Source organism: Haliaeetus leucocephalus, unplaced genomic scaffold, assembly GCF_000737465.1.
Source record: "Haliaeetus leucocephalus isolate CR32 unplaced genomic scaffold, Haliaeetus_leucocephalus-4.0 Scaffold140, whole genome shotgun sequence".
NCBI lineage: Eukaryota > Metazoa > Chordata > Aves > Accipitriformes > Accipitridae > Haliaeetus > Haliaeetus leucocephalus.
Genome location: NW_010972576.1, coordinates 14,475,924 through 14,489,568, shown reverse-complemented (window position 1 = coordinate 14,489,568; position 13,645 = coordinate 14,475,924). Strand labels below are relative to the sequence as shown.

The window sequence follows — 13,645 nt, the reverse complement described above, 5'->3', positions numbered from 1 at the left end:
AGTCCTATACCTAAAATCATATGAAGAATTAGAGTAGATTAAGTATATTCTCAGTTTAATCAATCAAAAAGTAATACAACCTCCAAGTCAAAACCAGGCATGGCATCTGTGTTGCTGCAGAATGAAAAAGCTATCAAATGCTGCTGTAATTGGCTGCTCATCTGTAAATTCAATGTTTAGGAACTGAGCAGTAATTTTTATAATATTAAAGCCAGAGTGACAGAGAGTGTGTGTACATGCAAGTGAGATTCTAATCATCTTGATTTTTGGGGGGGGGAGGGTGTTTTCTCTCTGTGATAATGAATGCATGGTAACAGGCAGTGGTTTTCACTGAAGCAGCAGAGCTCCACATCCCAGCCACTTTGGGTTGGGCACTTGCCTTACAGTTAATTTCACCATTGCTCCAGTGAGAAACTCCCGAGTTGTAGATGGTGTCCTCTGAAAAGTGGCCTAGATTCTCACTCTCTTTTTTTTTTTTTTTTTCCTTTCTGAAAAATACCTAGCTCTGACAGTAACCATCTGGATTGGTTTGTTACTGACAATGTGGGTTGTGTGTGGTAGCAAATAAAAAGAGTAGTCTTTTAGCCTTTAACTGGGTCACAAAATAGTACCATGCAATTGGGAGGGGGTTATTTCCAAAAAGATACTGCCAGCTCCTGCCCCAGTGATGCTGAGTTGATGATCATCTGTAAACCAGTGGGGACAGAAATAACAAAAAAGACATGTAGTTAGCAATATGTATGTTAAAAACATTATTAAAACAGATATTGTAACAGTAAAACCATATTAATTTCCCTTTGATTACTTATAGAATTCCCATGAAGAATCTTCCCTTGCTCAGAGTTTTAGGTAAAGTATTATGGTTTTATCCCAATAGTATGCTTGTAATGTATGGAGACATGGGTATAAAAGATTTTTTCAGTGAATTTATACAGAGTTTAAAAATGAATATAAGAATCAATGCTTTGCTTCAATAAGCCGTACACAGAAGTTAGCACTTTATTTTTCTTTCTTCTTCACCCCCCATTTCAATATTGCAGACTATTTACTGTTATTTTGTGATAAGTTTCTGACTAAGAAAGATTAAGATTTAGCATGTATCAGTAACAACTTGGTTTTGCTTGGTACGTAAAATTAGGAAGATTCCATGGCTCAGACATGAAGTATGGGGTAGAAGTGAGGTATTCTTTGCACATTGGCAATCAGAGCCAAGTTGGGCAGATACATAGAAGTAAAAAATTTGAGATTTTAAAATACAAATCAATGTTCAAAATCAATCAGACTGGTGAATGAAAAAAGGGTCAATATCTTAAGTTGCAGATTTGAAACCTTGGGTTGAAACCTATGAAAAAACACCCCATAAAACGTTCCTATATTACTGTCTGATTTACTTCTTCCTATTGACTCTCATAGTATTTGTTCCCTTGCCCTATTAGGTTTTACTCTCTTCATCATAATGTGAATTCCACTGTTTTAATAATTTAATCATTCATTCTCTCACTACTGGTACTTTATACAATTTTGAGGTGGCTAGCAGAACCTTTTGTTGCAGTTAAGTACTGCTATGTGGATTCAAAATCTATCATTATTGAACTGAGCAATATGAGTGATTTCAGTATCTACTATGTCAGGATACAAGTTAATATTTTGGACTATGAACTAATGCTTCAAGCCTTTAGGGAGGCCTAAAAGATCTAGCCTGGGCCGAAAGAATCAAAAGCATGAAATGAGAATCATTCTAAAACCTAACATTTCCATGTTTCCATTAATTCATTATGTTTTGCTTTGAAAAAAATGGAAAATCAAATTCAAAGATCAAAGTCCACATAGCTTTCTACACACAAACTAGCATTTCATCTAGATTATACATGTAAATAAAGTTGCAGCTTGCTCCTAAGACATAAAAAGCAAAGGTCAGATGATGGAAATAAAGGGAAAAACATGTAAGTCTGTTTGTTCTGCATTTCTTGGCAGCCAATACATTCAGTATTCTGGTACTTGTTATGCAGAAAAATAGAGCTGCCTATTGTGGATAATAGCAAAAAAGGCAAAGGATCAGTTCTGTTCCTCTTCTAACTCCATTGGTGTCAATGGATTTAAATCAGGAATTCTTTTGGCCGGGGTCTTCGAGTCACCACTTGAGGTTCAAGTGCTAACTTCTTCTAAGACCCAGAAAAGTTATGCTGAGTGAGGCTGGCAAAAAGGTTCCATTAACTCTTTCAGCTGGAAAAATCTGGGACAGAGCAGGCCCTGGAGCACAGTGCCAGGAAGAGCCAAGCTTTGGGAAGGAAGCTTAGGCTGAGGTTTACATAGTTATTGTCTTTGAATTACCAAAGGCCAGAGTGGGGCTGAGTTACCAAATGCCAGAATGGGAGTAAATTTAGATGCTCCCTCGGGTATTTGTGTTTGAGCAGTGAAGCAAGCTCCCTTCTCTCTATCGCGCTGGGCTGCACACCAAAGAGAAGAGGCTCCCCTTCCTTCCCCTTCTGATCATTTTTGTGCTTTCTAATGCTGAGAGAAAAATGGGGAAATGACTGCAACCAGGGAATGGAGTGTAAACATACATGCAGAAGAGGAAAACTGCAACATGTTGTTCTTACCTGTGACTATTGAGCTTCACAGTTGCTCTCCATCACCTGTGCAACTAGCCAGGAATGCAGCCTGCATAGTTTGTTGAAAGGCTATCCTAATTTTACCCTCTTCAAAGATTTTAGGGGGAAAAAAAAATAATCCAGATTTTGCTGCTATTTTATTTAGCAGCCATATAAGCAGTGTCTTTAAAACAGTATGGATTGAATGTCTTTTTTTCTGTCCACTTTCAACAACAGGTATAGCAAAGAGATGGGGTATCTTCAGTGCTAGCTTGAGGTTCTTCTCTGCTATGCAGATGTGGAATACTAATTTGTTCTTTTCCCACATTTGCAAAAATTGCATATGGAATGTTATTTTTCTTCTTTCACAACAAACATCATGTCCCCTGCAAAGTAAACCTTTGTAGGTGATCAGAAAGCAGTCATTAAGCTGGCATTTCAATGGAAAAACTGTTTCAATTGAAACAAATCAAAATTAAAAAAAAATAAAATCCCAGAAATGAAATCCATTTGCAAACAAAATGTTGCATTTTTTTTTCCCCAAAATTACTTTTTATTTAGACATTTACTTTTTTAATGTATTGCTATTTATTGCAAGCATATTTGAATGAAAAGACTAAAGTGATCAGGAATGACATTTAAACCATTATTTCATTAAGAGAAGTGTGATGTCCCTTTTTTGGACAATTATTTATAAAGTTTACATTTTCTTAAGAGCATAACCCAATTGGAGAGGCAGCTCATAAGAATCACCAGATTCTTAATTTATCAAATGCAGTCATATTAGCCTGTTAGTAGGACAGATTTTGACTCTATTTAATGAACTGACCATTCAGCATAAATTCTTCTATTGCGGATAAGGAATTTTTGCCATGTCTCATTATTTCCTGATTCTACAGCAGTATACTTGTGCTAAAAAAAACTGCATAGAGGTTTATGTTGTAGAACTTATCCTTTATCTTTTAGTTGTTTGCTCAATTTTACTCCCCATCTTTATTTAAGAAATCACACAGAGAAGGAAGCAACCTCCCTAACTCCTTTTTTTTGCAGAGCAGAGGCTCTGCTCTTTCTCTGAGAGTGGGATATTTATTACAGACTGTAGATACACCATCCTAGCCCCAAAAACATTTGTTTAAGGTAGGTTTTCAAGCCGAAGCAAATGATTGAAACTATTTTTACATTTGCTGTTTTATACAGTCTTCGGATGTGACTGCATTTATCAGAAAACACGAGATAGATGTAATAAACAGCAATCAGCTTTTTCAGTACTTATTATAGCTAAGGTTGCACAATGGTTTCCATTCTAACCCCCTTTTCAGCCTCATAATTTTCTGCTGCTTTCATTCCTGAGAAGGGAATTTTCCTTACGGTTATTTTTCTTTGGAAAGTTTGAGTAACTTGGCTCCAATATTGCCAAGAATATTGCAAAGAAAATGGGTGTATGTAGACTTGCTAATTATAAGTATTTTTATTGTTTTAACAACTCTTCAACATAGGCAGCTGAAGGAGGGAGGCTGAGATTCCAGCTATTTCCATATCAAGTGAGCCGTCTTTCTGGGCTACCACGGATCCGTGTTTTGGTTTGTGCATTGCGATCCTCTGGAAAACCACGTGCTGTGCACACACAGCGTACCTTGCGTACGTCTTCCTTGCGGTGCTTTGTGCTGGGGAGGGCTCCAGTGGGGCCAGCAGCAGTCCTGCTTACAGGCACGGGAGGAGAACGACCAAATACCGCCTGACCACCGCTGCTCCTCTCGCTCTGCATGTGCGGCTCGCTCCCGTCAGGGAGACCAGAGGGTTTAACTTGTGGCCTCCCGGCCATGAGACCCACACCTCTGCTGCATTTTGCTGAAACCTTTCCTTTTGGAAAGTACTTCTTTCTCTGATTAATGCTGAAACGTATACCACTTTGGGAGCGTGGTCAGGCTGGGTTCAGTCCAGTGACACAGTGAAGATGTTTTAGAGAAAATAATGAAGTGGCTTAAAATAATTTACATTGACTGGTTATTACATTTGGCTTTTGAAGCAACGTTTGTTGACAGTTATTAATTTTGGTGGGCTGGGAGTGTTTCCCTTTGCTGTTGTCGTCCTCCCGAGAAATCGGTGATTCCCTCTCCGAAGGGTTAATTGTTGTCAGAGGGGCTGATTCAAATCCTGAACTGTGAGTAACCAAGCCAGTCGCAGCACACTGTGTTGTTAATTAACTGTGACACCATCCTGGGCTGTTTTAATCAGGAAAAAGAGTTATTTATGAGGAATAACAGTAACATTCAGTACTCGTATTTTTGAAAAAAAAGTCAGCAGGAGAAAAATCATAAGTATGGATTTCAAAACAGTTCTATTGCATCATTTGCATTCCTGCTCACGAGGAGCATGGCATTAGGAATTAAATCCAAAAATACAGAAATCAAAGGACGAGATATTTCTTCTCCTGTTTCCGTGACCGGGGTTGCACGCTGTGAGCCTGCCTCTCTCTGGGCTGCGGTCGTGCCTCCTGCTCCGGCTGCAGCCGGGGCCGCCCGTCGCGGCTCAGCTGGGCCAGGCAGCAATTACACCAGCGGCTGGGCTTGCTGACAGTTTTGGGGAGAGGGTAACCTTTAGAGGGAGAGGTGAGCTGGGACCTCTTGATGTGGCCTGGCTAGGCGGGCGCGACGTCAGCATGGGGATGCTCTGCAGCCGGCGTCGAACCCCTGCCAGGGGTTGTTTGCGGCGGCAGCCCCGCGAGCGCAACGCTGGCTTGTTCCAATTGCTGGCTATGCCAGCCGTCCTGAGGAGCAATGCTGAGCCGCTGCTGCCGGCACCTCGCTACGCCATCCCCGCACTGCACCGGCAGCGTGTCCTTACCCCACAGAGCGGTCAGGGATGAAGGCTGAGGAGGAGGAAGAGCTTTAGCCACCTGGCAGCCTCTCTTAGCGGCCGCAGAAGGGGGTCCCTGGGCACTTTTGGGTCGCGGGGTACGGCTGCGGCTTTCACACGTCCTCTGTCAAGAGGGAAAGAGGAGGAGGAGCGGGCCAGCTCTCGGGGCAGTGGTCACACCTACGGACTTCATGCTGGTAGAAACACAGCATAAGCTCTAATGAGTGGTTCCCATGATGCTAATATAGAAATATTATCTATGGAGCAGAGTTCTGTGGTGGCCACAGACTGCATTAGCGTGGATTTCTGGAGCTGACACCCACCTCTCATGCTTTCGGGTATGTCACTCCCCAACCTGTTCTCTTGGGTGCTTTGCTGGGGCCACAGTCCCAGGACACAAAGCATTTGGTGAAAATGCTGGCGCGAGGGGATCCCCTTGCCCTTTGTCCCCACCCTACAACCAGTGCCTGCACTCTCTTGCCCTTGTACTGCCATGCAAAGCCTCCACTACGGAGGGGGGGAAATTGCTTGAGGGGGGTTGTTGTGAGCTGAATAGAAAAATGGTGAAAAAGGGAAGAAACAAACCTAAACCAGTTCCCCATAGTGAGCTGGAAGACAGATGGGAAGAATGAGCTCCTTAAAAATACTTTTTTAAAAGAAAATGTTGTATTGTTGAGCTGCAGTTTTAGCAAAACTAGGTATTGCTCGACACTGATTGAATTTTTTTAGTCAGAAGTTAAATAAAAGACAGAGTAGGCCCCAGGGGCAGTGCTAAGGGAGATTTGGCCATATCCAAGTTGTGAGAGTTGCTGTAAGGGGCAATGGAAATTCAGTGCAGCTGGTGAACCTAAAAAATAATAACAAAAAACAATACACCTCTCTGTTACAGAATGTCTTTCATACGACAAGGATCCCAAATTGCTTTATATAGAATTAAAAACAGATTTAATTTGAAGAACAGGTAATTTTGTTTATTTAAGGGAAAGAAAAACATAGGATATTAGACTGAACTAAAGCTGGTGTAAATCAAAAACGGTTCAATTGAAGTCAAGTGGCTTAAAATATAGGTGCTGTAAAATACATAAGATTATAATCTGGCCCATAATATTTTGCATTTACAGTGTGTAATTTTGGCCCCTTGGAGGAGGTCAGGTAAAGGATCTCCCCATTTTCATTGTACTTCTTTTTTGTCCTTAAACTGAATATATTAATTTCTTAATTTCCTTTATTTCTTGCCTTTGTCTTGAATTCTGCTAGAGACTGCTTTTTCTAAATGTTTCCTCTTTTAAAAGGTTTCAGAGACAAAAGGGGAAAAAAAAGCAAGAGGAAAAAAGGTTACTCTTCTTTTCTATGTCTTTCCTGCCTAAAATCCTCTTCTCCCCTATGAAAAATGAAAAAAAAGGCTACAATGAATCTAATGCAACTCCCTGGCAAAGAATGTAAGGGGGGGGAGTTCATACAGAAAAATAGAGACAGTAGAAAAGCAATTAAAATGTTGATATTTTTCAATGAAAATACCAACAAATTCAACTTTAATTTTTTTTGCCATTTTTTTATTTTGGCAAGACTAAGTAGCAAAACTGGAAAAATTCTACAAAACCTTTGTTTGTTTAAGGCCACTCAGTTTTTTCATTAAATTTATAAACAAGTGTAATTAAAAGAAACACCAAAGCATTTGTAGAACAGAAATATGTGTTTGGAACATTTAAACCTCCAACATTTGTTCAGGGTATGAATATGATTTAAAAATAAATGCAAGCTCTGTGGCGTGTCTCCTCTCTATGGGAACAAATAAGGCAAAAGAAAAACCTACTTTTTAGAAAGCATGCTAATTTAGCCTAAAGGAGATACAAATGCATATTTCTATATTGAAATACGTATTTTTAACATTAAATGAGAACTAAGTACTTGTGGCTCACTGATGTAGTTCTCAGTGTTTGCAGCTGGAGGTCTCACTGGTGTTTAATGAACATTTGCCCTCTTGACTGCGGAGCTTTTGTGCCCGGGTTGTAACCAGCATAGCCACTCCTTCTGCCTACTGGAAATCTGCAGGAAGAATTAGCAGTTAAAGCTGAGCATGGGGGTCTTTGCACAATCTGCCCCGCGTGCTAGGGCATAAGTGGAGGATTCCAGGGAGATTTGTGGTTATGTACGCAATGGTCAGGAGCAGGTTCGGTCTCTGCAATATGGTACTTGATGAGAGATTTCTAGTGACCATCCCACATGTTATGTAGCATTTGCCACTGACTGTGGTTTTCAGGGTAAGGCTTCTTCCATTACTCTGCATGGTTAGCTGCAAAACGCCATTCTGGGCGAAAGACTGTATTGCTCTGAAATGTTTGACTAACCACACATACATACACAAAGTACGTGGGCCTTAGCTTCTCCAAACCAGGCATCCAAACTTAGTGGTGAACTCAGTAGTAAACTCTGCCTGATCTTCAGTAGTGTGACAGCCTCTGCTTAGTGCACTTCATGCACTTAACAACCATCGGGGTTTTTAGCTGGTTCTTCTGGTAGATCCCCCATGGCACTTAAATGTTTTAGAAGTTCTTGGTATCTCTCAAAATCTAGGTTGTAGTGGCACAGTCATAAATCTGCTTTTTGGTAATTTTGCCTCCATACCATCTTACTTGAGTACATATTGCGAAGTAAATCTATGTCTTTAAAGGACATAAGAGTTGCTGCAATGAGAAGCATAGGAAATCCACACCTAAGTTTGGAAGTTTGTATTTGACCAGTTTGAAGTACACAAGGCGTGGGCTGAATGCTAGTTAAAAGTAAAATGCCAACTAACTTGTTTGTCTCTAAGTATATCTATATATTATGCTTCTGTTAAGAAGGAAAAAAAAATAATAAAGGCTTCTCCCCAACACAGGTTTAGTGTTTGGTCTATCTACTTCTCATTTCTTTGGTCTTGAGCAGCATGTCGGTCTGGCAGCAACTGCCCTGCGGTGAAGTGGGTTGTTGCTTGCTCTGGAGGGAACTGTCTGTCAGGGTAGCAAAGCAAAACCTGTTTCCATTTCCTCAGAGATGCTGCAAACTATCTTCCCTTCAGAGCAGTGAGTTACAAGATAGGTCTTGCTCTGTTGGAAAGATACCCATTTCCATTCCCACTAAATTTAACTTAATGTCTGGAAACTTAGTTGAATCCAGCTGACTGATGAACTTCATACTTAGCTGAATCCAGACTGATTTGAAAAAATGAGTTTGGGCACCTGTTCTTAAATATCTGAAAAGTTTTGAGCATTCCTCCCTAGTTTTCTTCAAATTTCTAGAGGTTATGAATATAGGGGGACTTTGTTATTTACATTGAAGGACTTGGAATGTGGCTTGCTTTTTACATTTATTAATTTAAGTGATAATTTTAATAAGATATTAATATATATATTAATTTAGACAAAGTCTACTTACAGTCTGGTCCTTCAGGTGCTGCGTGCCTCTCTTTAATACCACACATGTCCTTTTATTTCAAGAAGAGCTGAATGATACTCGAATGAGGTCATCATATTGTGTTTCTTATTGTCATGGATTCTCTTTGCGTGCCTCATCAGTTTATTTTGTTCTCTTTGTAATCTTCCCTTATTCAAAGCAACTCTGGTGGAGAATACTTTACCACTGACTTATGAATTTCTCTTCCTTCCTGGGTAAGAGAAACACAGGTAAGATAACATCCAAAAAAAGTTATAATTTGAGGGGGGTTGTTATTGCTGTCACCAAAGTTAAACAAGTCAGTTAATAGATTCAGAGCCTAGTTAAATATACCATAAATTCTCAGTTGTGTAAAGCATTTTGGAGAAGGGGGCTGTTTGAAGTGTGAATTAACATAGCCTCCCATATATTTTGATCAATAGCCCAGACACACCACATATATCAAATGTCTTAGCGGTAGGAAAACCACATTTTGCTTGTCCAAGTTTTGTGGTAGTCTCCCAAAACCTGTTGACTTGATATTTTTACAAATTTGGTACCATCCACGTAGCAGGACAGATCAGGGCTAAGCCTCCATGGTGGCATATATGGGGAATACCGGGAAAACAGATGTGAATTGGAACTTAAGTGTATTTATCCCCAGCAAGAAAACAAAATGTGACTAGGGCAGTCCATGGTAATAGGATGAGGAAATGCAGGACTTGTTATTAGAAATCAGGGAGCTGTTACGAGGTTGTGTTTCTCCATCTCAGCTTGATCCTACGTGAATGGGTGGGTGGACGTCAGCCCTTCTCTGTTTGTGGCATGAGGCTGCCTATGCACGTGTGTATATACACTGTATATGTCTGCCGGAGTGGATTGTGTGTTTCTCTGTGGCTGTGATTTTACCCATTTTGTGTGTGTGTGTGTGGTGTTTATATGGCTCTCTGCCAACTTTCTATGAAATTATCTGTTAGAGCTTTTCCTGTGGCCCTGATAGCTCTTTGGTTTTGGGTTTGGGAGGGATGGATGAAACACCAGGAGGGCTGGGTGTTGAAAGTCAAGTCAAAAATGATCAAAAAGGACTGGCTTTTATCACTTTCTTGTGAAATTGCAAATTGCTTTCTGATCTTTTAGAAATATTTCCTTACAAATGTCTTCGGGAATTATCAGGTATGAGGACGGAAATGTAATTTTAGTTTATTTAAGGCTGCACAAAGACAGAAAAAAGGAAATGCTGTGAAGAAGGCAAACTTTTATTTTCATTCCTTACTCCTTACAAAGCTGAATGCAGAAAAAAAGTGATTTTAATTCTGAACTTAGTTTTCTGAAATCAAGCACTAATAAAATTGCTCCCAGCTTCAAAACCAGTAAATGTGAGCTCATCTGAAGCCTGAGTCAGACCAAATGTCACGCTCTGTAGAACAGTTCAAAATCCAGTCTTGGGGGCTGATATGTCATTTCAGTTGTTACTTAAAAAAAAAAAATAAAAAAAAATTAAAAGATCAGTAGTAATCCCCTGAAGTGAGAGGTCATTAGATAAGAAAAAAAGAAAAAAAAAAGAATCTGCCCTGTGAGATAGGATTAAACCTCTGAAACAATTCTAAGGTTTCAGCTGTGGAAAAAGACGTAAATTAAGCTACTCTTCATAAGATGCTCTGTTTAATATAATACAAGCCCTAACATTAGGACACATTGCTAGCAGTCACACGTCGATAGACAGACAACATTTTGAAAAACTTACCCAAGGTGGTGTGGTTCATGGAGTATTCCCTGCAGAGAGCTCCTGAGCCCCCAGGAGGGCTTCTGCTCACTGAAAGGGAGCAGGAGCACTGGGGGCCAAAAGAGAGCCTGACTCCTCCTTGGTATTTCTTGCCTTAGCAACTTCTTTTTTTCACAGCTGTTAATTTAGAAGAAATGAAATTTCAGGTGAGCATTTCTTCTTCTTCATCTCTTCTGCTGTGGAAAGAGGTAGAGTAACCAGAAAGGATTGATAGCTCAGAGAAGGGGAGGGGGGAAAACATGAAAATTCTCTGTACTGTTCCCAGACAAGGTAGTGTTTGTACATGAACATATGGGACAGCAAGAAGGCTGCTCCTCTCACCATCTTCTGTTCCCTCCACCCCACTTTCGCATGTCCAGGGGAAAGACAAGGGCTTGCAGCTCTCCACTGCAGTACACAAGTGCCCCATGGTGGTGTTCTCTGCACTAAGCCTTTTGCAGGTAACTGGGAAAAGTTAAGAGCTGGGTTCTCTAATTTTTGCACTCTGTGCCCCTGTTTACCTTCCGTTTTCTGAAACGCAGTGTTTTGGTGCAGCGGCGGGGGGATGCAAGGGCCTTGGAGCGTGTGGGTGTAGGTAGTAGCACCTGGATGTTCCACAGCACTCGGGCGTGTGCTCATGCCAAGGAAACTGAGCAGATGAATACAAATCCAGTCTCTCGAGTTGCCAGCGGCACTGAGAAGCGTCACGTTTAGGAGTAGTGCAGTGCACCATTAGTGGCTGGACATGCCCTTTACCTGGGCAGTGGGCTTTGCAGGCTCGGGCATAAGGTTAGGCAGGATTTGTCTGCCAGCCCCATACTTCCACAGCGCTGCAGGACTAACGCGCTTTGCGCTTCTGAGCGTTTCAGGGAGCCGGAGCACGCTTCGGGTTCAGCAGCGCAATTTGGGGAGCCCGTGCGGAAAGCCTGCCGGCACCCGTCCCCTTCGGCGAGACTTTACCTCCACCTCGGGGCTGGATCTCGGAGCGGCAGCGAGGTGCCACTGAGAGCGTAGCACGCGTGTCTGGGGCTGTGCGTGGCCGTGGGCCCCGGGCAGACCCCGGCCGGGGAGAGGGGGACCCCCTCAGGCTGGGGAGAAGGTGGACTCTGGAGAGGTGAGGGCCGGGGGGGGGGAGGACGGACACACGACACGGAGGGGTCGCAAGTCGCTGCGCGGCGTGTCCCTCCTCCGGGCTGGGGGGGGGGGGCAGGGAAACCCGCCGCCAGCGCGCAAAAAGATAAGGGGGGGGCAGTAAGAGGCTGCCGGAGAGCCCCGAGTGCGAGGGGCAGCAGCGCAGGAATCCCGCCGGGGGGGGTCTGCCCCTCTGGCCGTGTGCAGGCGTTCCCGCGGGGCTGTGGGGGGGTCAGCCCCGGGGCTCCCTCCCCCGGCCCGGCCCGGCCCGCCCCGCCGGCGGATGCCCGGAGCCCCTCGGCCCGCACTGGCCGGGCTGGAGGAGGAGGAGACCGGGCGCTTTCACTCCTGCTGGCTGCAGAGGCTGAGGCAAAAGACAGAAAAAGGAGGAGGGGAATAAAAAGTAAAGGGGGGGGGGAGAGAGAGCAAGAAAACTAAGCCCAGCTTTTGCCGGTGCTGCTTGGATTGGATCTGGTTTGAGTTTCCTCTCTGCTGGCTTGTGCAGCAAGGGAGGAGGAGTGGGGGGAAGTAACTCTCTCACTCTGCCTCTGAAGCTTAAGCAAACGTGCTGGTGCCTGCACTGGTGGGGAGCTGCCCTGGGTGCAGTTGCCTCGTAGCTTATTGCTCTCAGTTACTAAAGAATTGCTTGGACTTCTCGAGGACCTGGAGGAAAAAGCCATCACTTCACAGACCCGATAGTTGCTCAGTGCCTATAGACTTGACACGGTTTTTTCCTAGGGGATTCTTTTTAAAATTATTTTTCTCCCGTATCTCTCAGAACAGCAGTTCCTTGAGTGTGTGGCGTTGAAATCCATTGCTTTGTTAACAACTTTGGGAGATATTTTTAAAAACTTTTTTTTCCTCTCTTTTGTTTTCTTTGCTTTAAAAAAAAGAAAAAAGAAATAATCCTTTTGGGGGGAGGGGAGATGATCGTGCTGATGTGGAATAAGTGCTCCTGCTGTCTCCTCTTACTAGCCGCGGTCCTGATCGTGGAGAGCTCCCAGCTAGACAGCTCCAGCTCCAAGGTGAACTCCATCAAATCCACCCTGACGGGGGAGGCTCCAACTCAGGCAACCAACAGATCTGCAGGCATCCACCAGGGACTGACGCTTGCTAGCAGTAAGAAGGGCAAAATGCTAGAGCAGATGGGAAAACCTCCCAAGCACTATCACCGGCAAGGAGAGGTAGGACATCGCTTCATTGCTCGAGTGTCTGTCCGTCTGTGTGCTATATGCAAATAATGGCTAGTCTTCCCCTCACGTTGTTTTCGAAGCTTTACTGTGTTAAATTAATTAATTTATTTCATTGGGGTTGTCTAGGACAATATAATCTCATAATTGGTGTTAACAACTGTGCAAGTGGGATTTGGAAGGTTTTAAACATCTCATTTTTCTCTGTAGGATTACTAACTGATGGAAGAAAGAGTTATCTAAAAATGTATCTTCAGCATTTCTTTGTTTGACTCCTTCAAAGGGCTGCTAGAAGTAAAGGAAGAAATTTCTTAACTCTCAGACAGTAAATGAATTGAATTTGAATAGGTGAGGAAAATTTGAGCATGAAGTGAAAACTGTGTTTACGGCAGTGAAACAAACTTGGTTTTAAAAATCACACCTAGCAAGCTGATGTCTGATATCTTTCTCCATGGTGACAATAAAAAAGCATACTGTCCTGGAGCTATAGTTTAAGGCACATATATTTGCTTAATATGACAGAAAAGAAATTCTAGGTTTCTTGTCCAGAATTCGCTCCAGTGGTTGTGGAAGTTTTGTTTGGTTATGTCCAGTTGAGATAAGCAGGGATTGAAAGCCCTGAATAGGAAATTTGAGTGTAAGGAAGAAAGAAAAGGTTATAGAAACTTTAGGGGGGGGGGGGGGGGAAAAAAAACGCGCCAGCT

The 13,645-nt window shown here is 42.6% G+C and overlaps 1 protein-coding gene across 1 annotated transcript in view; it reads left to right on the top strand.

Annotated features, from left to right (window-relative positions):
- The first annotated feature begins 12,337 nt into the window (after positions 1-12,337).
- The window catches only part of DKK2 (dickkopf WNT signaling pathway inhibitor 2), a 42,871-nt gene continuing 41,563 nt past the window's right edge, over positions 12,338-13,645 (top strand). The window contains exon 1 of the mRNA XM_010586232.1: positions 12,338-12,935. Within this exon, the coding sequence (XP_010584534.1) occupies positions 12,678-12,935 (258 nt within the window). The 5' untranslated portion in view covers positions 12,338-12,677. The remainder of the gene's footprint in view (positions 12,936-13,645) is intronic.